The sequence below is a fragment of the Narcine bancroftii genome, chromosome 4 (genome assembly GCF_036971445.1).
Source record: "Narcine bancroftii isolate sNarBan1 chromosome 4, sNarBan1.hap1, whole genome shotgun sequence".
In the NCBI taxonomy this organism is placed as follows: domain Eukaryota; kingdom Metazoa; phylum Chordata; class Chondrichthyes; order Torpediniformes; family Narcinidae; genus Narcine; species Narcine bancroftii.
The window spans coordinates 297,597,441-297,621,765 of NC_091472.1; the positions used below are offsets into that span (position 1 = coordinate 297,597,441).

The 24,325-nt window shown below is 38.7% G+C and overlaps 1 protein-coding gene and 1 long non-coding RNA gene across 5 annotated transcripts in view; one reads left to right on the plus strand and one right to left on the minus strand.

Moving 5' to 3' along the window:
• Positions 1 to 2,949: 2,949 nt before the first annotated feature.
• On the plus strand, positions 2,950 to 5,606 carry LOC138760172 (uncharacterized). Its single transcript, XR_011355484.1, has 3 exons — positions 2,950 to 3,016; positions 3,188 to 3,280; positions 5,487 to 5,606. It is a non-coding gene; the product is annotated as an uncharacterized lncRNA (long non-coding RNA).
• Positions 5,607 to 21,412: 15,806 nt separating this feature from the next.
• ccdc14 (coiled-coil domain containing 14) overlaps positions 21,413 to 24,325 on the minus strand; it is a 54,567-nt gene continuing 51,654 nt past the window's right edge. For 3 of the 4 annotated variants that reach the window (XM_069935579.1, XM_069935578.1, XM_069935577.1), the window contains exon 13: positions 21,413 to 22,446. In XM_069935579.1, the coding sequence (XP_069791680.1) occupies positions 21,504 to 22,446 (943 nt within the window). In that variant the 3' untranslated portion in view covers positions 21,413 to 21,503. The remainder of the gene's footprint in view (positions 22,447 to 24,325) is intronic. The other variant, XM_069935580.1, reaches the window with a different exon arrangement.

The window sequence follows — 24,325 nt, forward strand, 5'->3', positions numbered from 1 at the left end:
TTAAAGTGTGATTCTGTTTTCATGTTAAAAGAAAATTAAAAGCAACATTTGTTTATGTAACCATTTGCTTTGGTGAATATCTATTGCTGCTGGATTTGAGGGTCCTCTGGGCTTGTAACAATATTATAGACTTAAATAATTAGTGTGAGAGGTTCCTTTGGTCAGTCAGCAACTTCATTGCCCACAGGAGGAAGCTGAGAAACAGCTTCCTCCTGTGGTGCTGGCTCTGATACTCTATCTTTTTCCTGACAAGAGTTTTTCTCAATTATTTTTGACAGCCATTTTCAGATGATGATCCTGGTATAACATGTTGATTTGGGGGGGTGGGGTGTGGTAATGATGAGGGGGCAAAGAGGGGAGGGGGCCAGAGACACCATTGATCCTTTCTGCCACTCGTATGGTCCTGTGGTAGACTTATTTGCTTGTCTTCTCAGGAATTTAATGGTAGATTCATGGCAAACTTTTTGATGCAAAACAATGGACATTTTGATGTTTATTTGCAAGTTAATATCATGTGATTTCCTGAATTTTTCTTTGCATAATGTCTTCTGTAGTGGCTTGACAACCCAAAGAATTGGAAACTGCCAATTCCATCCTCTTTCTCCCCCACCCCTTCACCATTCTTGCAGGAATATAATTGTTCCATCTGAACTATTGAAACTTTTTTCCTTTGCTAGGGTAAGGTTGGCTTTTATTGCTGTTAACATCAAATGTGATGTTTTCACTGTGCTGAACATGGGTGTTGATCTTTGGAGAAACTTGTCTTTGCTGCTGATGTTTAAAGTCTTGTAGGTGCCCCCAGAGAGTTCAGAATATAAGGTACTGAATCACTTTCAAAAACCGCTGACTGGTTATGCTGAGTATAATTGTAATTTGCTGGTTTATGATTTGGAATACAAACTTCAAGTATTGATTGCAGTTTGCTAGAAAAATAAATGTTTTGGTCTGTGACTTCTTGGTTTTGGACTTTGCAGTATTTTAGTTTCCTTTTCCAAACTCTTATCAACGCGATCTTGGTGATCAGTTAATTTAGAAACCTTCTGAAAACACATTTTTAACTTGGCTTTTTAAGAGCAAGTTGTTTGCTTTTATTTGACAAAGACTCATTTATTTGGTTCTGTGGTCTAATAGATGGATCTTTATCAAATTCTTCTTGAGTGATGTGCCAGTGAAGTATTGAATATCTTGTTTGAACACCTTTATGAAATTTCACAAGAATGATTAAGAATTGTCCATGTTGATTATGAAGGCATTGGAACAACAGCTACAAGATGAACATTTTAAAAATAAGAATATTAACGTAAACCTCAAGTTTATTTTGCACTATTCGACTGTTGTGGCTTCTGAGCTCCACAATGGTCTTGCTGTAGGTCCCATTTTTTTCTTTAAACATGGAAGTTATTTATATTGCTATTTGTTACCAGCTTCTATGTATTTAGTAAAGTTACTTTTGGGGTTGGATCAGGGAAAGGCACACAGATAACTGTATTTTAATGGACAGCCTGGCATTTAATTCATAAACCAGTGTTAATGTTCTCAATTAAAAGACTGAAACAATGAATGTTTGCATAAGGAAGGCATCCATTTAAACAAAAGCAAATCTGCAATGACTCAGGTTTTTGGGAAATTGAAACTTAAAAAAAAAACCAAGTGATCAAGCAAGTCATGTGATTTGAGACCCTTCAAAAAGCAGCATTTTAGTTCATCAGTCAACTGAAGACGGAATTAAAGTGACTTCGGAAACATGGTTGCTTCTCCTTGTTAAGATAGAGCAGTGATATTATGGACATTGTAATGGTCACTTTTGACTGACCCATATCTGGGTAAAGAAAGCAAGATAATTCTTGCATTTGGATTGTGCCCACTTGGTTATTTTTTTTTCTGACCCTTGCCTGGGTCTTCGAAAGGATCATGGAGGTCACAAGTCTCACAATGCTTATGCAAGAGGAAACCTGTACAAAATTGAAGTTGAATAAGTATCAACAAAAATTTCTGAGTATAGCAATAGTGACAACAAAGAAATGTGTAGCAATAATGTGGAAAACGGAGAATGTTGTAACAATAGATAGATGGAATACTGAAATGCAAAATTGTATACCATTAGAAAAAAAAAAACTTTTATTTTAAGGAATCAAATTGGGAGTTTTTAAGATTTGGGAATCATATATGGATTTTGTGAATAAAAGTCCATCCACCTCTTCTACTTTACCTGCCCAGCTAATAATTAACAAAAAAATAGCTAGTAAATGTTAATTATCATAATAATGTATAGATTTAGGTGTTTTTATTTTCCTTCTTGGGGGGAGGTGAGTTGGGGAGAAAATAGAAATATTTATTGTATAATTTAGTATTACGTTGTTACAAGTTGTTATTTTCATTGATTTAATGTTTGTATTGATGCAAATGATAAAATCCTCAAAAAAGAGGGGAGCTGTGACAAATGATTTGTATGAAGGAACATTTCTCAGAAAGCAACTCAAGAATTTGAGTTTTGATAAGTTTGACTTGATGTCTAACCTACTTCATAATTACTTCTGAACATCAGTTTAAAGAATGAGTTTCAACACAAAATTTCTAAGACTGACTTTAAATTTATAGAATGGTGCCTAAACTGTAATGATTTGGGTAATCCACACTCATAAACCTTTGCACATAGTTAGGGTTAAGATTTAAGTAAGTTATTATTAATAGTTATTAATAAAAATTGTTTTGAAAAAAATTGTTTTACTCTTGGTAAATTTCTTTTGCTGCTGGTCTATGATCCAACAATACAAATTAATTAATATTTGATAATGTTGAAAATTAATCCAATTAAATTTGGAATGAAATCTAACATCCATGTATGATTCCTGACCCAAACTAATGAGATTCAAATTGGAGTCTGAGATGTTAAATTGCTCATGAATGGTGTGGTTACATTGTGGCATATTTTCTTCAACAGTTTCTGATTCTGATGACTCTGGTTTTTCTTGTGGAAATAACTGTTGAAATATCTACATACATCTTGAAGAGCCAAGTGAGCATTTCTTGATCTGTACTTTTTGTATAAACAAACTGATCTCTTTCTATGCTTTTCAGTAATTTGTTCTATCTTTCGAACATGAAATTTGTATTTTTGAAAAAGATTTCAGCAAATGTGTAACTTTCTCCCCTTCTGCTCCTAATTGCATCTCTGCAATTTTTGTAGGTAAACAGTAACCTAAGCAATGATATTGAGCAATCCATTCAAGACTATGATGAGATGTCCACACCAGGAGTGTTAGATCGACTGCAGATCAAGGTTAAGCACATTTAAGCATCATTTCTCCATAACACACCTATGGGTGTATTGGCATTTCTTTTAAACTCAGCTATTTTATTTGTATTCTATTTGTGAATTTTTAAAACTGCTCTTGGAAGGCAGATTGGTCTGATGGGATTTTTTTGATATCTTAAGACTAATATTTTGAAAACAATGCATTTCCTTTTGTGCAAAATATCCAGTAGAAATGCACGTTCTTGTGAATGTACTTCAACACAACATTGCAATATAAACATAATCATCGTTTGAAGTTGATGATACAAATGAGTATAAAGCACAAACCTAAGGAAATTTAACTTTGTACCTGCAATTTTCCACATGTGGCCAGAATGGAGCAAAGTTTCCCTTCATCTGCTCAATGAAGATTGAACAACCATAATTTAAGCAGGAAATGTAGTATTCTGGATTAGAGGAATAACTCTTCACTCTTCCTGGAAGAGTAGATGTTTGTTGCATTAAAAATATATTTGCATTTTGTGGAAGGTTTTTGCATGTTATTAGAGTTTCATGTATCATTGGAACAACCTTTTACAATGTTGGAATGTAAACAGAATACACATCAAATTGGGTAGCTCTGTTAACCTTTTGGGGTCAATGACATTTCAATTAATGTCATTGACCTGAAAAGCTAACTATAATTAAGAGGTAATGGATAATTTTCACAGTAACACTACTGCAAAAAAAATCTGTAGTAGTGCACAGTCCTTTCATTCTGTTGGAGCAGTTAATTGGTGTTTTTTTTTTTAAATTGGGTTCAGAAGCCTGGTGGCTGTTTGCAGAAACTGTTCTTGAATCTAGAGGTGCTGTTTGTTTATTTAAAAAAAAAAAAAATCTTTGTACCTTCTGCTTGAAGGTAGCAGTGAGGAGGAGGTTGTGACCAGGATGATGGGGGTCCTTTATGATGTTGGCTGCTTTGAGGCAACACCTCTGAGATGTCGGCAATGAATGGAACCTGTGATGGACTTCTGCACTCCTTAGCTCTTGAATTGACAAATTTGGATAGAATTTTGTTCACTACATTTGATTCAAATCCTCGTCTACTTCATTTTCTGTCCCAATTCAAATGACAATGACCTTGATTTTTGTGCATTGGAAGTAACTGAATTTTACATTATTTTGTTCTATCCAAGTAAATCAGGCAATGCCTTTGGGGTTCTGTATGTGTGCAGTTAAACACAGATCTAGAAGTTGCTCAGAGATGCAATGCTCCATCATGAGATGAGGCCTAGTCCTTGTCTGTCGATTATACTTAGAAATGGACTTGGTAGGAGGAAAGACTAGGTATTTGTCCACCAAGATCTGTCAGTCTGGCAATTAGGACAATATTTTAAATTAAATGAGTCAGCCCAAAGAAGCCTCTCTGGCTTTGGAATTAATGTAAGCATTTATCACACTGCGTTGGTTTATCAAAAGAATGATTTTTTTAAAAGTATAACATGGATGATCTCAAGTTATTGAAATCTTCAATTGATTCTTTAAGCCTAATAAAATCTACAATTGAGTCCTTAAGAGCTGCCTAATAAAATCTTACCTTTTAAAATCTCATAGGTGGTTTTGGCTTTTCCAAGCACATCTCAGGAACTTTTTAAATGTACTGAAAGTTTTGTCCTCAATTAATCTCTTGGACAAGGAATTCAGATCCAGGCACCACCTCTTGTTCCTCCACTGATCACTTTCAATATATGCACCCAATTCCCCAATTTTTTGACCTTGGCAAAAAGAAATTGAACCTATTTATCTAGACTCTATTTAAATTTGCATACCTCAGTTAAGCCTCTTCTTGATCTCTTTATCGATGAAACAAAGCCATTAAGAATCTAAAAGAAAGTGAATGGCTAGTTTGAAATTTTCAATGTCTAGAAGAAGAATTTGAGAATTGTCACACTTTTTTTGGGGGGAAAAAACACATTTGTAACTTTTTACATCAGTCTTATGGAGAGACTGACTGCATATGAATTTGCCAGGAAGATCTTGGTGGTATCTGATTCCATGGTTAATTTATGTGGGTTGTGATGGAAATTTGGTCAGTAGGAGCTGTACTGTAACTGTAAATTTGAGTCACTTGCAAGTTTTAAAGTCGCTTCAAATTTGTGCAAAGTATTGGAGTAATTGCAAGTGAGTATGTAACATTTGTGCATTCAAAGTGATTCCAGTGCTGGAATTTTATTTGAACTTTTATTTCCAGTTTCATTGTTGTGGTTCTAACAATTTTACTGACTGGTTCAAGACTGCATTTGGCCAAGCTACCTGGTCTGTTCCTTCAAGCTGCTGTATCAATATCACAGAGACTTGTGGCAGTAGTGTTTACAACCAGACATCAAACATCCATTCTGTGGTAAGAATCTCATTCATATTGATAGAATGTATCGATAGTGAGATGTTTTGGGGAAGAATATGTAGTGTATTAACAACAAATCCAAACTTGCACGTTAACTTCATTGTAATGCCTTTACCAATCTGCATTTTCTATGGATATATTCAGGGCTGCACTGAAGTAATGTCAGTATGGATTGAAGAGTACTTTTCAGTTATTAGAGGAACCAGTGTATGCTTTGCATTTGGACAGGTAAGCGTATATAGAGCCTTGCTTTTTTTTTTAGCACCTGGAATAGGAATGTATTTGGCTCACAATTTTCCAAAATATATAGTGGGGAGAATTTGACAAGAGAGATGCCAATCCAAAATGAACGGAGGCCTTTAATTTGTGTGCCATCAGTTTGGTGCAACATTTCTTAAGCCAAAGTGATTTTTTTTTCCTGACCTTGTAAATCTCCTTCCTTTACCAATTTACAATCCTCACTCAGCATTTCTAACCATTGAGAAAAGGAACTGCTATTGCTGGTAGAGCTCCAGTAGTTTGGCAAGTGTAAAGGGTTCTTAATATGGTGTCTCTCCTCCATTGACTATGTGAGATAAGATGAGAAAGAGGAAAGCAGCCTTTTTTGGAAAGAAAATGTACTCAGGAATTGCTGCCCAATCTGGAATACAAGCTGGAGAGCACTTTTATTTCAAAAATAAACTTTATTCACAAAAAATAAAAAGCAAAAATATGTGAAAGCATTTATATTCTTAGTTTGCCATTCTGGTCACACATTTAGATTGTATTTATTGTGTTAGCAATCAACTTTCTGACTGCTTTATTGCCAATCAAGTATCCCCCTGGGATGATACAACCTTCTGTTTGAGGGGTTTCCCTGCTGTTCAGTGGCAGAATAACCCTAGGTGTGGTCCTTCCTCTAAGCTTTTGTGCTGGATGCACCAAGTCTCACTGTGTCCCTTAGTACCTACTGATGCAGTCTGGAATTTGCCAGTTGGCAGCATTTCCTTACTCCCACCTTAAAGACCAAAACTGTTTAGTCAGATCAGAGTTTTTCATTGAACTGCTGATTATCCAACAACACTGGATTTTTGTCTTTCTGCATAGTCTCCCTGAGAACAGTCCAAGAGCTCATACCTGCACTTAGAAGGAGTATTGTTTCTGGATTGATCTAGATCACAAGATATCTTGTTACCAACTGCCAGACAAGCACAAGGTCATTGTAACATTGAAATGTGTTAGCTTTGACTTTCAGGCTGCTACAAGATTGGCCAAAATTTGCATCAATTGTAGATTTCAATAACTTGAGGTCTTGTGTGATAGGATGAACACACATTCTATGGTATCAAAATGGGGGGGAAAAAAATAACACTTTTGCATCCAGTTATTGAAAAATTGTCAAAATCCAAAGCATCAACTGGAAGTGAAAATGTCAATAACATTCACTGTTCTGACCATAGATTTTCAGGTGTCTCCCAGTGCAGTCGGTCAACCAGTTTACCTATCTCGGCTGCACCATTTCATCAGATGCAAGGATCGACAATGAGATAGACAACACTCACCAAGGCAAATAGCGCCTTTGGAAGACTACACAAAAGAGTCTGGAAAAACAACCAACTGAAAAACCTCACAAAGATAAGCGTATACAGAGCCGTTGTCATACCCACACTCCTGTTCGGCTCCGAATCATGGGTCCTCTGCCGGCACCACCTACGGCTCCTAGAACGCTTCCACCAGCGTTGTCTCTGCTCCATCCTCAACATCCATTGGAGCGCTTTCATCCCTAACGTCGAAGTACTCGAGATGGCAGAGGTCGACAGCATCGAGTCCACGCTGCTGAAGATCCAGCTGCGCTGGATGGGTCACGTCTCCAGAATGGAGGACCATCGCCTTCCCAAGATCGTGTTCTATGGCGAGCTCTCCACTGGCCACCGTGACAGAGGTGCACCAAAGAAAAGGTACAAGGACTGCCTAAAGAAATCTCTTGGTGCCTGCCACATTGACCACCGCCAGTGGGCTGATCTCGCCTCAAACCGTGCATCTTGGCACCTCACAGTTCGGCGGGCAGCAACCTCCTTTGAAGAAGACCACAGAGCCCACCTCACTGACAAAAGGCAAAGGAGGAAAAACCCAACCCCAACCCACCAATTTTCCCCTGCAGCCGCTGCAACCGTGTCTGCCTGTCCCGCATCGGACTTGTCAGCCACAAACGAGCCTGCAGCTGACGTGGACTTTTTACCCCCTCCATAAATCTTCGTCCGCGAAGCCAAGCCAAAGATCAAAGAAACTCAGCAGTTGAAGTAGTTAAGACCTACTGCCTTGCTCAACACTGATGTGCGTTTTTAAAACACTCCGATGACCTTTGCCCGGAAGTGATGTCATCTCTGAAGATTGGTAGCAAGCCTGATACTTCAGGGTATCCTGTTCTTGCTGACTCAAACCTCTGAGCTGGTTCATTGTATAGCGTGGTTCAGCCCGCAACAGGACCCCACCTCCCAAGAACTGGTGTTAGGAGGTGATGATCGCATTGTATATGCCCAGTCTGCCTTTTTAAGTGGGTGACCTCTCCATGTTGGGCATCCATCACAGATTGCTGTAAGTTCATTAGTTTTGTACACTACATTCTTGTTGCCATTCTGCTCACACATTTAGATTGTATTTATTGTGTTAGCAATTAACTTTCTGACATCGCTTTATTGCCACTCAAGTATTCCCCTGGGATGATACAACCTTCTGTTTGAGGGGCTTCCCTGCTGTTCAGTGGCTTGAGGCGATCAACTGTGATTGCCTCTTGCCTGCCTCCAATGTCCAATACATATGTTAGGCTGTTGTGCTGAATCACTTTGAACTGACGCTTGTCGGGGTGCTGAAGAGGGGTATAATGCATCCTTCATGGTATGAATACATAATCACAGTCCTTGAGGTTCTTTGAGATGTGAAGTGGTTCAAACATGCCTTGAGGTAGGAACAGGTGCAAATGTGCTGACTTTCTCACACAGCCCGTGTTAGGAGTGCTGTGGGTGAATGTGTCTGTCCTCTTGCCACTGCACAAACTTCCCTGAAACAGTGATTGGCATTCCATACACCAGCTCACAGAAGATGTGGCCAGATCCTCTTTTGCTGGCAAATGAATGCCCAGCGTCACCCAAGGCAACTCATCATTCCAATCAGGGCCTTCGAGGCGTGCCATGAGAGCCAACTTCAAATGGCAGTGTAATCTCTCAACAAGACCATCGAATTGTGGATGGTACACTGTGGTGTAATGCAACTGTGTGCCAAATAGCTGGACTAGTGCCACCCAGAATGTTGGTGTAAGTTGTGGCCTCTGACTGAGATCATGTCCACCAGCAATTCAAAGTGAGCCACCCAGTTCTTGATAAATGCTCTGACACATGACATGGTGGAGGTGTCTGAGAGAGAGACAGCTTCTGGCCACTTCATAAACCTATCGATCATTGTCAGAAGGTACCTGGGACCTCGCAATGGTAGCAGTGGTCCCACGATGTCTATATGCACGTAGTGAAAATGCTTGTGTACTAGGGGAAAAGATTGGAGCAGTGCTTTTGCATGCTGCTGTGTTTGAGGTCTGACATTGTACACAGGTTCTGGCCCAGTGTCTAACCTGTTTCCAAAGGCCATGATTACAAATTTTGCTGCTACTAGCTGTGTGGTGGTTCAAATGGAAGAGTGCTCCATGCCATGAATTGCATTGAATACTTGGTGTCTCCAAGCAACAGGAATAATTGGTTGGGGTTGCCCTGTGGATACTCTGCATAGGATTGTAGCTGCTTAAGGTCTGAATCTCAAGTCTCCAGCTTAAGACTCTCCTGCTGTGGGAGCTGAATCATCTATACCCAGACTGATGTGTGGGATAGCGTATCCGCTAGTGATTGTTTCTTCCCACAATATGCCGAATGGATGTGGCACATTTTGAAATCAGAGAGATGCCTCTCTTGCCTAACTGACTATGGGTCCAAAACCTTAGCAAAGGCAAACACCAGGGGCTTGTGGTCTGTGAATATGATTAAATCTCTTTCTTCAAGAAAGTATCTGAAATGGCAGATGGTCAGGTAAGGGGCCAGGACCTCCCTGCCAAATGCACTATATCTTTGCTCGGGAGGTTTTAAGTGCTTGCTGAAAAAGGCCAACAGCTTCCAATTGCCCTTGATCAGTTGTTCTAGCACATCTCTGATGCCCATGCTAGATGCATCAACTGTAAGAGCTGTTGGCACATTAGGTTGGGGGTGCACCAACATGGTTGCATTGGCCAGCACTTTCTTGGCTTTGTCAAAAGTAGCTGTTGTTTCTTCATCCCAGTTAAAGTCTTTGGGTTGCCTGGAAAGAAGTTGGAAAAGGGGTCACATTTTTTTGGGCCACTGTTGGCAAAAACCGATGGTTAAAAATTTACCAACAAACTCTTGCAGTCCTTTCACTGTGTTCAGCCTGGAGAACTTTATTATGGCCTCCACCTTGGCAGGGAGAGGCACTGCTCTGTGCCGATCGATCTAGTGGCCAAGGGAATTGATGGAAGACAGGCCAAACTAGCATTTAGCTGGATTGATAGTTAGGCCATTGTCACTTAGACATTAGCATTGTTGACATATGTGAGTGCCATGCTCTTGAAGAGAGCAGCTGGTGATCAGTATATTGCCGCTGTCAATAGATACAAAATCGAAGCCACGAACCATGGAATCCATAAAGCTGCTGGAAAGTCACTGCAGCATTTCTGAACCAGAAAAGCATAGGCAGAAATTCAAAGGCTGAATGGCATGATGAGCCCCATTTTGGGAATGTTGTTGGGGTGGATCAGAATTTGATGATATCCCTTCATCAGGTCAATTTTGGAGACTATCTTGGCACCGTGCAGGTTTGCAATGAAATCCTGGATGTGCAGAACAGGGCACTAGTCAGCTGTCGTGACATCGTTTAACCGGAGATAAACTCGCAGCTTCCATTCTCTGGTAGCTTTCTGTACTGTGTGCAAAGAAAATGCCCATGGACTGTCTGAACAACTAATTGTGCCCATGTCCTCCATTTTATGGAACTCATCTTTTGCAATTTGTAACTTGTCCAGAGGTAGTCTGCACACCTTAGCATGCAGTGGTGCTCCTCTGGGGATATGATGCTGGACACTGGTTGGGCATAAAAGCAAAGATCTGCAGGGTGACAATGGCTGGAAATTGTCCCACTATCTTCGCATATTTGTTCGAGGAGAATGTAATGGAGTTCAAATTGGATGCTGGCAGAGCGGCCTGATGTAAGGCAAGTGATTTGAATATTCTGGAGTTAACCAACCGCTTTCCCTTGAGGTCCACTAGTTGACAGTTAGCTCATAGGAAATCTGCACCTAGCAGAGGTTGTGATACATGAGCCAACGTGAATGTCCATACAAATTGGCAAGGGCTGAATTCAAGTGTTATAGAACACACCCCATATGTTCTAATATTGCTGTTAGTAACTGTAAGGGATGGTCCAGACTTTCCATTGCAGGTGTCCTGGCCTGTAGGAGGAAAAATGCTAACCTCTGCTCCTGTATCTATCAGAAAATACTGACCCAAATGACAGTTCCATTCATAAGGGCAATCAGTGTTTGGTCGGCCAGGCTGTCCATCCGTAACAGCCTTGCTGGTCATTCACAGTGGGTCAGCCTGAATGTTCGAATCAGTAGCACATTAATGGCAGTTAATAGTACTTGGTGGTGTCCACTGTGATCTTGTGATCATGGAACTGGGCCTCTGTCTGCTAAAACCAGACCACAGGCTGGGGTCCAAAAGGTAGGCAGTTTAAGCACTCTCGCATTCTGAACATGTTCTTTGGTCATCTTGGGTTCAAATCGCTAAGTGGGCCTGTTGGGATTACCACTGTTGTCATTTATTATACTGATGGCAGGCTCTGCCTCCTGACTCCACCCCCATCTACCCATATATAATCCTTGTTTCCTGTGCCCTTCTGAAGATCCTCCCCTCAGTTATAAACTAATAAAAGCATATGTTCCCCTTCCAGTCGTGAGAGCTTTTATTCACACTACAGTGTGTCAATTTGTATCTCAATAAGTTTATTTGACTCTCTTCATTTTGTGTATATTGTTTCCTTTCCTCCCATGTGCACTTAATTAGTTGCCCCTTAAATGCACCTGTTGCTCCCTTGTGGGTGCCAAGTATTAGTTTATCAGGTAGAGGTTTCTGCTAAATTACCTTTTTTTAATATAGCAATTTGCTTTTAAGGGCATGATTTCTGGTTCTCTTACAAAATTAATCAATAGCCCCATCACAATAATAAAGACGTTAATCTCAAACCAAAATTGGGTTATCCCTTCCTCTGTTGCCTTTTTGCTTGAGTAACAACCCCACTCTACTTTAACCTTGCAATACTTTTCTGCACACCTATTTATAACATGGTGAATGGTTGGGTGTCATCTTGGTGAATTAAGTTATTTTTCCACGTGTTGCCATGTAGAAATCCTTTCTTGCTTGTGTTTTATTTCCCCCTCCTTTTTAATATTTTAGATGCATATTTTTAGGCTTGCTGACCATATTCTTTTCTACAGTAAATAACATTGGTTATGTCTTTATTTTAATTTCCATTTCCAAATACTTTCCTAAATGAGGAACAGTTGTTCAATCAATTCTTGATTGCATTTTAGCAATCATAAAGCTATTGAGTTAGACTAAGATATATTAGTTTTATTGAAATTTGTGAGATGCTATTATTAGATTGTGACCCCTGAATTTCGTTCCTTATTTTTGTCATAACTAAACTAGGTGCAAGTTAACAGTGAGAGTGCAACCTTTTGTTTGGACATCTGGTTGGTATAAAAAATTTGTGGTAGAATGCTTGTGTATTAATAAAATAATGTATTGGGGTATTAATTTTCTTTTTGAGTAAATATTTTGGCACTGAAAGAATTTTAATTTTTTTCCTGTCTAGGTTATTGGGATTTTCATTTCATGTTTGCATCTAAAGAAGCTTCAAGATGACTACATACCTGAATACTGATCCAAGATCCTGGTGCTGAACTATTTGCATTTTTGTTCATTTTGACTAACATTTCAGATGCTGAATTAAATTTGTAGTATGTGTTCTAAAATTATTTAAGTTGAACTAATACTTCCATGTGATTATTAATAGTTTGTTTACAACTTGTGTCAATCAATGATTTGAGATCAATATTAAATGAACAAGAATGGGGGGGGGGGGGGAAATTGCTTTTGTACAAGCAGAACTTTGCATGTATTTGAATAATACCTGTATAAAATATCCTGCCATACTTCAGAGACACCATCTACTGAAGCTATGTGTTCAGTTTAGAAAGAGGAGTGAATATTTAAAATGCAGCACCTCTTCAATCTATCATTTAAATACCTTTACTGTTATGGTGGGCAGGGGAAAAGTGTGCATGGGGTTGGTGTCAATGTATCTTGGATGTGGTAAATCCACGGACAGGGCACAACATAAATATTCTTAATTGGATCTTCTGGAAGATTAAAGCTCTCATGGTCCAGAGTGGATATGACCAAGGAGGGTAATGATTTGATAAAAGGATGAGAAGGGGACAGTGGGTTTTCAGATAAGCTCAAAAAGTTTTTGACCTAAAACAGTGGCTGTCAATTTCTCTTCCTGGATGCTGCCTGACTTGCTGAGTCCTTCTGACTTCTCATTGCTTGTACAAAATTCCAACACATGCATTCTTGTTTCTTTCCAATGAGATATCTCCAAGCGTGTAAGAATAGATGTCAGCAACTGGAGCTGTACAAAGGTTGCAAAGCAATGGGAAAAGGGTGGGTAGCAGCAGAGTGTCTGAGGTTGAACAGATATAGGGGACACTGATAATATCAAAGGTTGTGTTGCCTGCCCAATGCCTTGATAAAGGACATTGCTTCTGGGCTGGAAACTAATTGAGGAGCAAGGGGAATATGCAGTTATCATGGTCTATGTAGGTACTAATGATTTGGGAAAGGGAGGGGGAGGGGGGGGCAAGAAAGAAAGAATCTGCTGAATTATTGAAAAGCAAAACAACCAGGGTGATGTGTGGTTAATCACCTGACTCACATACATATTGGCAGAGGGTGAATAAGATTGAAGAAATAAACATGGGGGGATGTTTAATGGCTTCTGATTTGTTGCGCAGTACACTGTTATCAGTAATACTTGAGGATGAGTTCAGTTGGGACAAGTTTCAATTGAACTATGCTGGGCCCAGTATGCTACTAAATCTATTAGGGTTCCAGTCAGGCCTTTAATTTGGGGGGGGGGGGGGGGTGCAGGGGAAGAGAGGAGGAGGAGGAAGAAAATGCTGGAACAGTACTAGTGAAGGGAGTTTTGTAAATAGAGGTACAGGATAATGAGGGGTAGAATGAAAATCATAGACAAGGGGCAAAAATTATCACCAGAGTGTGTGGCATAAAGAAAACCTGGAATAAGAAAGTTTATTTTTTAAAGTTTAAAAGCTGGTCATGCATGTTATGCTTGTAACTACATTAATAGGTAAACTGCATAAATATGACTAGAACATTACAGCACAGAAACAGACCCCTTCCATCCTTCTTATCTGTGCCAAACCATCTATTTATTTTTTGCCTAATCCCACTAACCTGCACCCAGTCCATATCTCTCCCAACCATGTACTTATTCAAATTCTTAAATGTTAAAATTGAGCCTGCATTCACGTCCACTGGCAGCTCGTTCCACATTCTCAGCGTTCTGTGTTAAGAAGTTCCCCTTAAACTTTCCCCTTTCACCCATACCCCTTGTCCTCTGGTTTGTAATTCACCTATCCTTGATTGGAAAAAGTGTATCTACATTGACTCTGTCTTTCCCATTCATAATTTTAAATACCTCTATCAAATCTCCCCTAATTCTTCTACACTCCAGGGAATAATGTCCTAACCTGTTTAACCTTTCCGTGTAACTTCATTCATGAAGTCTAGGCAACATCCTAGTAAATTTTCTCTGTGCTCTTTCCATCTTATTGTTATTGATAGTAACAGTAACAAATGAGTTTGACCTAATGGCTAAATCAAAGGTGCAGTTGCATGGTGACTAGGATTTGGAACATTTTAATCTGGAACATCAAATTCTAAAAGAACAGTATCTCCTTGGAAGTAGTGCCCACATAACGGTAAAATTCCAGGTGCAGTTTGAAGTCGAACATTCCCGTACAAAACCAGTGTCTTCAACCTAATGAGCAGTTAGAAAGGTAGGTTTTTCTTGAGTGGATGAGCAATAATTGACATTGGTTCATTAGATATTTATCCCAATTAGTAAGTGATATTGTGATACAAAGATAAACTATTTTGAGCTAACAAAAGTTGAGGAATGCAAATATAAATAGATATTTTTCCCTGGGCATGAATCACAAAACTTAGCTGATGCAGCATTTTGGAAGGCAAATGGCATATTGATCTTTATTGGCAAGAGATTGGCATTTAGAAAAGGGAAGTATTATTACTATTATCCAGGATTTTAAGGCTGTATCTGGATTAAGTTCTCTTAAGAAAGGATACAAAAGTGTTGGAGGTAATCCAAAAGAGATTTACTTGGCTTATTGCTGTGATAAGAGTGGCTTCAATGTTCAAAGAGTACAAGAATCACATCACACACAACCTTTAGATTCTTTTAACTGCAGGCCGGGCAGAATTTCTACTGTTTAGTAGTGCAAAAAACTGTACTCAAAGATAAGTATACAAGAGATAAATGTAAACAAATTCTGCAATACATAAAAAAAAATACAGTAATAAATAATATCCAAAGTAAGAGTCCTTAAATGAGCCTCTGAGTCTGTTTAGGAGTCTGTTGGAGAGGCAGCAACTGTTTCTTAACCTGGTGGTACTAGTTTTGTAGTACCTAAACCTCTTTCCTGATGGCAGCAGCGACAACAGAACTGGGTGGTGTGGACCCTTGATGATTGCTGCTGTTGCTCTCCCATGGCAATGTTCATTGGTGGGGAGAGTTTTGCCTGTGATGTACTGAGTTGTGACCACTACCTTTTTCAGGGCTTTCTGCTCCGAGCTATTGATGCCCTCAGACTAAGCTGTGATACAGTCAGTCAGTACACTTTCTTCTACATCTCTGCAGAAATTTGCCAGTGTTTCTGCTGTCATACCTAACTTCCGTAAACTCCTAAGGAAGTAGAGGCACTGGCGTGCTTTCTTCACGATGACATTAGCATATTGAGTCCAGCAAAGGTCCTCTGGATAGTGAGTATCATGAATTTAAATTTGAACACCTTTGATCCCCCACTTATCACTGGACAATCACCTCTGATTTCCCCTTCTTGAATTCCACAATCAGCTCCTTGGTTACATTGAGTGTGAGGTTATTGTAAGTACACTATTGAGCCATATGCTGACTCATCACCCCTTTCTATACAACCCACTACCATGGTATCATCAAATGTATAAAGTGAATAGAGCAGTGGGCTAAGTATGCAGCCATGTGGTACTCCAGTACTGATGGAGATTGTAGAGATATTCTTGCTGATTGGGGTCTGGAGTAAGGAAATCCAGGATCCAATTACAGTAGTTTGCTGATCAGTGTCAAGGGGATGATGGTCTCTTAAATGCCAAACTGTAGTCAATACAGAGCATCCTGAGTTTTTTTCCATCTTTGCTGTCTAGGTGTTCTAGGACTTTGTATATTGAGTAGAGATACCAGTGAGGTGGCATCTGCTCTAGACCTGTCACTGCATAGGCAAATTTGAATGGATTTGTGTCGCTACTCAGACAAGAGGTGATCTGCTTCAACACCAGCTTCTCAAAATACTTAAAGATGAAGTAGTCAGGAATGCTGTCTTCCCTGACTATCCACATTCTGCAAGGAGAGCATGTCCTGGTCCTGGCTGCCATTCCCACTTTTCATGGTGAATCCTTTCATTGTCAGGGCTGTCCTTACCTTACCTCAACTGCACCATCACCTCTCAAGCCAAGGCCTTTAACTCGCCACTCCTACAGTGGACCACTCACAGAATGGCTGCTCCTCTTGAACTTCCCTTTTCATTTGCTGCTGGCTCTATTCATATCGCAGTCTTCATCCAATCACTGAGGTTCTCGCCCCACCTCGACTTAAATTCACTGGAAACAAAGCACAACTCCCCAAACTCACCAGTAATCAGCAACAGCCAAAAAAGCCATTCATTCTGCAATGGTGATCATTAACATGCAACATAAAAGTAGCGGGCCAATACTGACCCCTGCGGAACACCACTGGTAATTGGCAGCCAACCAGAATAGGGCCCTTTTATTCCCACTCTATTTTCTGCTGATAAGCCAATGCTCTAGCTCTCTTCTTGTTAAGCAGACTCGTGTGTGTGGCACCTTTCCGAAAGCCTTTTGAAAATCCAAATACCCAACATCCACTGCATCTCCTTTGTCTCGTCTGCTTGTGGTTTTGCTGACAAAATTGCAGATGATTTGTTAGACAAGATTTTCCCTCCAGGAAACAATGATGATTTTGGCCTACCTTGTCATGCACCTCCAGGCACTCTATTTGAAGCTTTAAATTTTTAATGTTTACCTGCTTTATTTTTCAATCAATACTTCTGCATATTTTTAAGAAAACTCTCTAATGTATCCCATTTTCAATTGTTCCAAAATGTTCAGCCATCTGAATGCCTTAATGGCATTATTTAAACTGAGAGTCAGCTGGAATATCTCAGTGAAGTGAACAGATTCAAATACCAGAGCAGTTTTCAGTAGCTGGAAGCTTGCAACATGAAAGCATAGCATTCCAGTAATACTTTCTATGGTCTGAAGAGAATGAGTAAAAACAATATTTTTTAATGTTTTGCTTTGCCATTTTAAGACTTTTCTTCCCTTTTTTGGCAAGCTAAAATTACTTTTACCACCCTCCATGACATTCCAGACACATTAATGTGGCTGAGATGGTTTTGTTTGGTCAGCCAAATTTAGCATTACAGGCATATCTGAAATTATCTGATTTATAAAGAAACTAATACTACCTGACTTTGCAAATATAATGTTCATTTTACAAGGAACTTGAAAGAAACCTGGAGTCCCACAATGCTGCAATCATTCAGCATCTTGATAAATGCTGAAATAATTTACCCTAACACTTATTATTTTGTGGAGGGGGGGGGAGGGGGGGGGGTTGGAGGTGGTTTCAAATTGTAAGTGTATGGGTTTATTTTCAGCAATCTAATCTCTGGTGAACCTGAACCAAGTTTTTTTTTCAGTTCTTTCCTGGTTTTTGATTGTTCTAATTTGCTTCAGTCAGAGTTACATGCAACTCTTCTCTCTGATGAAGTTCTTCTTAGGGAGGAAAGGAAAAATGTACACAATGGAAGTTTTCTATGTGATTCTCAAATTTCATTTCAAGAATGAGGAGGATATTAGCAATGGATATCCACTTCAAACCAAACACACTTTCCTTTATTCTTGTGCACTGTTATGAGACATGTTAGAATAGTTATGGATAAAATATATCTTTAAAAGAGAGAGATTGTGGGTGTTTAGTGTAGGTTATACTTCACAGAGTAACACTTCACAAAGGACATTTCATTTAAAATGCAAGAGCTTTGCTGAAGCCAGATGCTGAGGCTCTAGTTGACTTTGGAGAAACAATGAAGAATCCTGATCTACTGTATATGGGCAATAAAGTCCAGGCTCAGAGATACTGATCAGATCTTTAAAAGATTGGGTTTTGAGCCCTGTCATATGGTTTTTACAAGCAGAGAGGGAAAAAAAAACAAATAGATGATTTCAGTAACAGTTGAGGCTGCAAAATGGCAAATTGGCAGGCTTGTTGAAAACCCCATTTTGAAGACTGGTTGTGAGTTCTGAGTTCAGCCTGTTCAAAACATTTGTAGTCCTTACAAGAGGAAATGGATGGCTAGAGTGTTTCTCCTGAAATAAGGGAAACAAGAGGAACTCTGTGGTGTCCTAAAACAAGGTTATCATTTGGAAAAGCCATGATGGAGAAAGTTTCTTCAGCAAAACCCTGAAGTGACTGATCGGAGGAAATCAGTTTGTGTATGTCCAACAAGCAACAACTGTTCCTGAAACCAACAAGAACCTTCCTGAGCAGTAACCATTTAACTTTAAGCACCAAAGCCTGGTGAAGATCCATAATTGTTAAATTCTGTACACAGTATAAGAATTGCCTGATATCAGTGAACTTGGAGAAGTGAAAAGTGAATGATTGGACAGTGAAACAAAGAACTTTCCTGAACATATACATATTACATACACATGTGCTTAGAATTTGAAGGGGGTTAGGTTAAGTTAATAGTAATAAATTTAAGATTGATACTGTTTTTATGTTTAAAGAAAATTAAAAGCAACTTTTGTTTAAGCAACGATGGTCTTGGTGAATTTCTATTGCTGCTGGGTTTTGGAGTCCTCTGGGCTCGTAACAGCACTGTAATCTATTTTTGTTTTGTGAGAGCCACAACTTTCTTAATGGACTAGTTCTTTGGGTATGTATTTTGATGGGATTTCATTTTCTTTCTAAAATATTAACACAAAGATCCTGCTGTGGTTGCTATGCACCATTATTCACAACTGACACATTTCTGTGAGTCTTCCACCGAGTGCCATTCATTTATTTCTGATAAATTCAGATTGTGCTTTGCTATATTGTTTCTCATTATAATGTGATGTTTAACCATGAGTTGCAGCATGCCAAAGTGATTACAATGCTAACTTGATTTTCAACTGTTTTGCAAGGTTGTCCATACTTCACAATTTTGGAAGCAATCTTATCATGAGAAAGATATTTAATTCTCTGGAAAGACTACATTACAGAATTCAAAGTAACTAGTAAGATTTGAAAGGTTTCTGAAACTAATGTTTCATAAATGATTCATTCACCAATGACTGAGTAGGTCCTGCCATCTATTTAAAATGTTACAAAATTTACTGCAAATTAGGATTTGCAATAAAAAAATAATGCTATGAAGAAATATGTTTTTTAAAAATATCACATCTGAAAAAAATCTTTTTGAAGGTTTGCTGCTGTCAAGCATCACTTCAGCTGGACACAGTGTTCAACAGCTGCACTATCATCAATGTGTTTGAAAGCCAATTGTGCTAAAGAATTCTCACATCAAATGGTTACTTAAACAAAAGTTATTTTAATCATCTTTAAAAATGAAAACAGGATAAAACTTTAACTTATTACTATTAACTTAACTCCCTTCTAGTTCTAAGCGCATGTGTATGTAATGTATATGTAAGTTTAGAAAAGTTCTTTGATTCACAGTCCAGTCTCACTTCTCACTCTTTCAAGTTCACTGGTTGCAGGCAATTCTTATATTGTGCACAGAATTAAACCAGGCTTTGGTGCTTGAAAGGTAAATGGTTACCGCTCAGGAAGGTTCTGTCGGTTTTCAGAGAGATTTGTTGTTTGATGGACACCAACTGATTTCTTTTAATCAGCCACTTCAGTGTCTTGCTGAAGAAACTTGTTCTATTAGGGTTTTCCAGATGATAACCTCTTTCTTTCAGGTCACCACAGAATTCCTTTTTTGAAACATTAGACAGCCAGTCCTCTCCTCTTGTATGGACCAAAAGGACTTTGACCAGGCTGAACTAAGAACTCACAACCTGTCTTCAAAATGTTTTTTTTCCACAAGCTTGCCAGTTTGTCATGTTCCAGTCACAGCTGCTGCTGAACTGTGGAACTGAATCCTCACTCTCACACACACACACACACACACACACACACACACACACACACACACACACACACACACACACACACACACACACACACACACACACACACACACACACACAGAGACATACACCTTGGTTGATTCTCTCTGCTTGCAAAACTAAATGACCCTCTTAGAACAGCAACCTGCATTCAGACAGCCTGTGGTTCTGGACCAAATCCTCCAAGTTCCTTTATCTGTTGCTTTCAAAACAACAATCCATTAGTGAAGTCCCTTGGGCACTCTTCAAAGTTTTTGCAAAGGCACTCGAGGCCAGGCCAGTCTTTTAAATTAGATCTATTAAGAAGTGTTTTTATGTGACCTACACTAAAACTCTGCCACAATTTATCTCCTTTAAAGCATATCTATATACAATAGAAAACCACTTTCAGGAATTTTAAATTTTTTTTTGACATACAGCATGGTAACAGGCCCTTCCAGCCCAGCCCGTGCCTCCCAATTAAACTACAACCCCCACATGTTTTGGAGGTAGGAGGAAACTTGAACACCCAGAGGAAACCCATGCAGATGTAGAAAAAATGTAAAAACTCTTTACAGACAGTGCCAGATTTGAACCTATGTCACTGGTACTGTAATAGCGTTGTTAACTGCTACACCAACCATTATATCTGTAGTGCCCTACTATTTACCATGCAACTCCTTACCTGTTTATAATCCTAAAGTGCAACACCTCCCACTAGTCTGCATTAAATTCCAGCTGCTGTTTGTAGCCCATTTTTCCAGCTGCTCCTGCTGATCCAATTTACTACATCATCATCCCAATCATTGATAGAGATGACAAACAACTGTGGACCCAGCACCAATCCCTGAAGCACACCAATAGTCATAGGCATCCATTCAGAGAAACAATTATCTACTACCACTCATTGGTTTGTCCTACAAAGCTAATGTCTCATCTGGAAACTGAGCCTTAATGACCAACTTCCCATGTGGGACCTTGCCAAAGGTCTTACTAATGTCCATGCAGAAAGACAAAAATCTATTTTTAGTTGGAAATATCTAAAAAAAACTCAAACTGAAAATCTTTGGCTCTGAATTCCAAAAAAAACCCAGGAAAGAAACAGATTTTATGAAATTAAAATTTAATTACAAAATTTCTCCAACATTCATGATTGCAAAACCTAAAATATTAAAAACTTACGCAATTCAAGAACCATTTTGTTACATAAATATATACAGTATTTTATATTGCACTATATATTTTGAAGTCGATTTATTTCAATATCTGCATGCAAGCTCTTTTGTAATCTTGCAATATTAGCATCTAGAGCTGCTAAACTATTCCTGAAATTTTGTTCATCCCGTGAATTAAATGAAGAAATAGATGACATGCTACAATTAGATTTTAAATATCTATAATCAGTATTTGAGAAACTTGAATCTACTTCTGAAGCAGCATTGTTCTGTAATTGTGGCCCACCTCTTGTGCTTAGCTCCAAATTGGATTGGGAAAGGCCCACAATATTGTCCAAAGGCCTTACTGGGACTTGATTTTTTTTTGTCACTCTCATTTCTGATGGAAAATCTCTCAGTGCAGTCTTCTCCTTCAATTCACCAGTAATAGGTATTTCTTCAGCAACCACGGTTTCTGGCTTTTCCAACTTATTCAGAGTACATGGCATTTCTACCAGTCCATTACATGACTTTCCACTGTCATAATGCAACATATTTAATCTAGTACATGATTGCACTGGTGTACATTCCCTCCCTTCTGGTTCATTTTCTTGCTTGGAGGCATTACTAATGAATGGAATGTAGGTGGTTTCATCCAGACTAGAGTCTTCATGCTTGTGAAATTCATACTGTGTACTGTACCCAGAAAAACTTGAGGATAAAGACCTTTCTGACAGGCCATTATTTTGATATATTCTGGCTGCTACAGCAGTTAAATTAGGTTGAACAGAAGTGGAGCATTGTTTAGATTCAGGTACTTTACATGGTAATGATAAAGCATGCGTGTCACATTCAGAATTGGTGCTCAAATTTTTAAGAAAAGCTGTCACAGAATTCAAACCTGGGTCATCTTGTAGATGCTTTTCATACTCTTGGAGGTTGTTTCTGGTCAGTCTGGATTTGGGTTTCACAAAATCAATACTAAGATCAGAAAGAAGTCTTTCCATGTTGCCTTGCAAAGTTCTGTTTAACAGGCAAAACATAAACTGATCAAAGTTTTCCACAGTGTTGAAAGAATAATGCGTAATCAAAACAGTTGGTAGTAAAAGTATATTCATATCAGAACTTCAAACCAGGGAACCTCAATTTGCAGAGAACAAAAAAGACCTTTGTAGAAAATTCTACAGCAAGTCTTGTAGAAAAATAAGAAAAAAAATTAAAGGCAAGCTTTAATTTGTGGATTTGTTTTTTTTTAAATATTTCATAAAGATTTAATTTTCAAGATGGATCTCTCATCAGCTCCTCTCCTTAACAACTCCTAATATTAATGAACTGCTCCAATCGAACAATCTAAATGTTTGTCTTGAAGCACTCACTCAGTGGTAATAAAGAGTGGTCTGCCCAAATGAATCTTTAATGATCTTTTGCAGTATGGATTTTGTTGGTAATGCCAGCATCATGACAGTGGATTAAGTAGCTTACCATTTCAGTCAATCCCAAGGGTGGGTTTAAAATCACCACCAAGTCACAAAATATGGGTTTGAATGGAGAGATGGCAGATTTTCTCCCCTGAAGGATATTAGTTAAACAATACCCAAGCATTTTTAAAACTACACTGATATTTTATGATCATCATGACAAATTTGAATTTAAATGTTATACCCTGGACCCACAATACTTTTTCATTTGTCAGGAAGGCGCACCAGTGTCTACACTTCCTAAGAAGGTTGAGGCTGGGCAAGGGTAATGGCCCCCTTGGAGACAACAATTTACAGGAACATAAATGAGCATCATTGTATGGTATGGTAGCTGCAAAGCATTATACTGGAAATTAATACAGAGGATCATCAAAGTGACCAAGATCATTGGGGTCTCAGTTTCCACTATTGACAACATTTACCATCCTTAAATAGGGCTCAAACAATTATCAAAGACCCTTTCCATCCAGTCTATAGTTATCTTTACCCACTCCTCTCAAAAAGGTGGTACAGGAGCATCAAAATAATTAGAACTGCCAGATTAGGAAACAGCTTCTTACCACAAGCTGTGAATGTAAAGAATGGTATCCTGCAACCAAGTAAATTATTCCAAAATATTTATTTTAAATTGTATCTTTATGTACATTTGATTATTATGTAGTGTATTGTATGTATAGGAGTGCACTGAAACCATGGAGTTGTAGATGAGCAGTCAGATGACAATACACTTGAACTTGCCAGCTGATCTGTCAACATGTCTTTGGATTCCTCGTGCAGTTTTTTTAAATGTAATACCAGGATGTTGCTCACTGACTTCTAATTAATTTCTCATTTATATTGAAAAAAGCTGAAATGCTATAACTAACCAAGCTCAATAACAATATTAAGTCATGCTCTAATCAATTAGTTCTGAACTTATTCTTCTCCAAAATTGGAGAAGCCAGATGGGGCAGATGCAGAATTCAATGCGGATAAGCCACAAAGACAATGTTAGATTTGAAAGTTAAAGTTGCTTGCATCACAGAGAATCACCAACCACGTGCTATTCTAACCCAATCTCTCAGATAGGCAATGGAATCAGCACAAATATTTAACGTTTCTTTTAGTTGCTGACCTTTCCTGTACACATGTGAGGAATAACTGTTTTCCCAACAAGATAACTTGCAAAGTATGTCAGAATTTATCCTTTTGGATATTAATTAAGATACCCAGGAACAAATTCCAAAATAACATCTACAGTTCGTTTCTGATTATCTGAAATGGTCAGGAATGGACACATATCGGTTAACTGCATTTTTCATCTAACTGAAAAATGGCTTTAAGCACCCCAGTAGCATCAGCAGAATACTTGTATTGGCTGTCACCAATCCCTCCATACTGCCATTGAGAACCCAAAGTCCCCACTCCAATCCCAGACAGCTCCG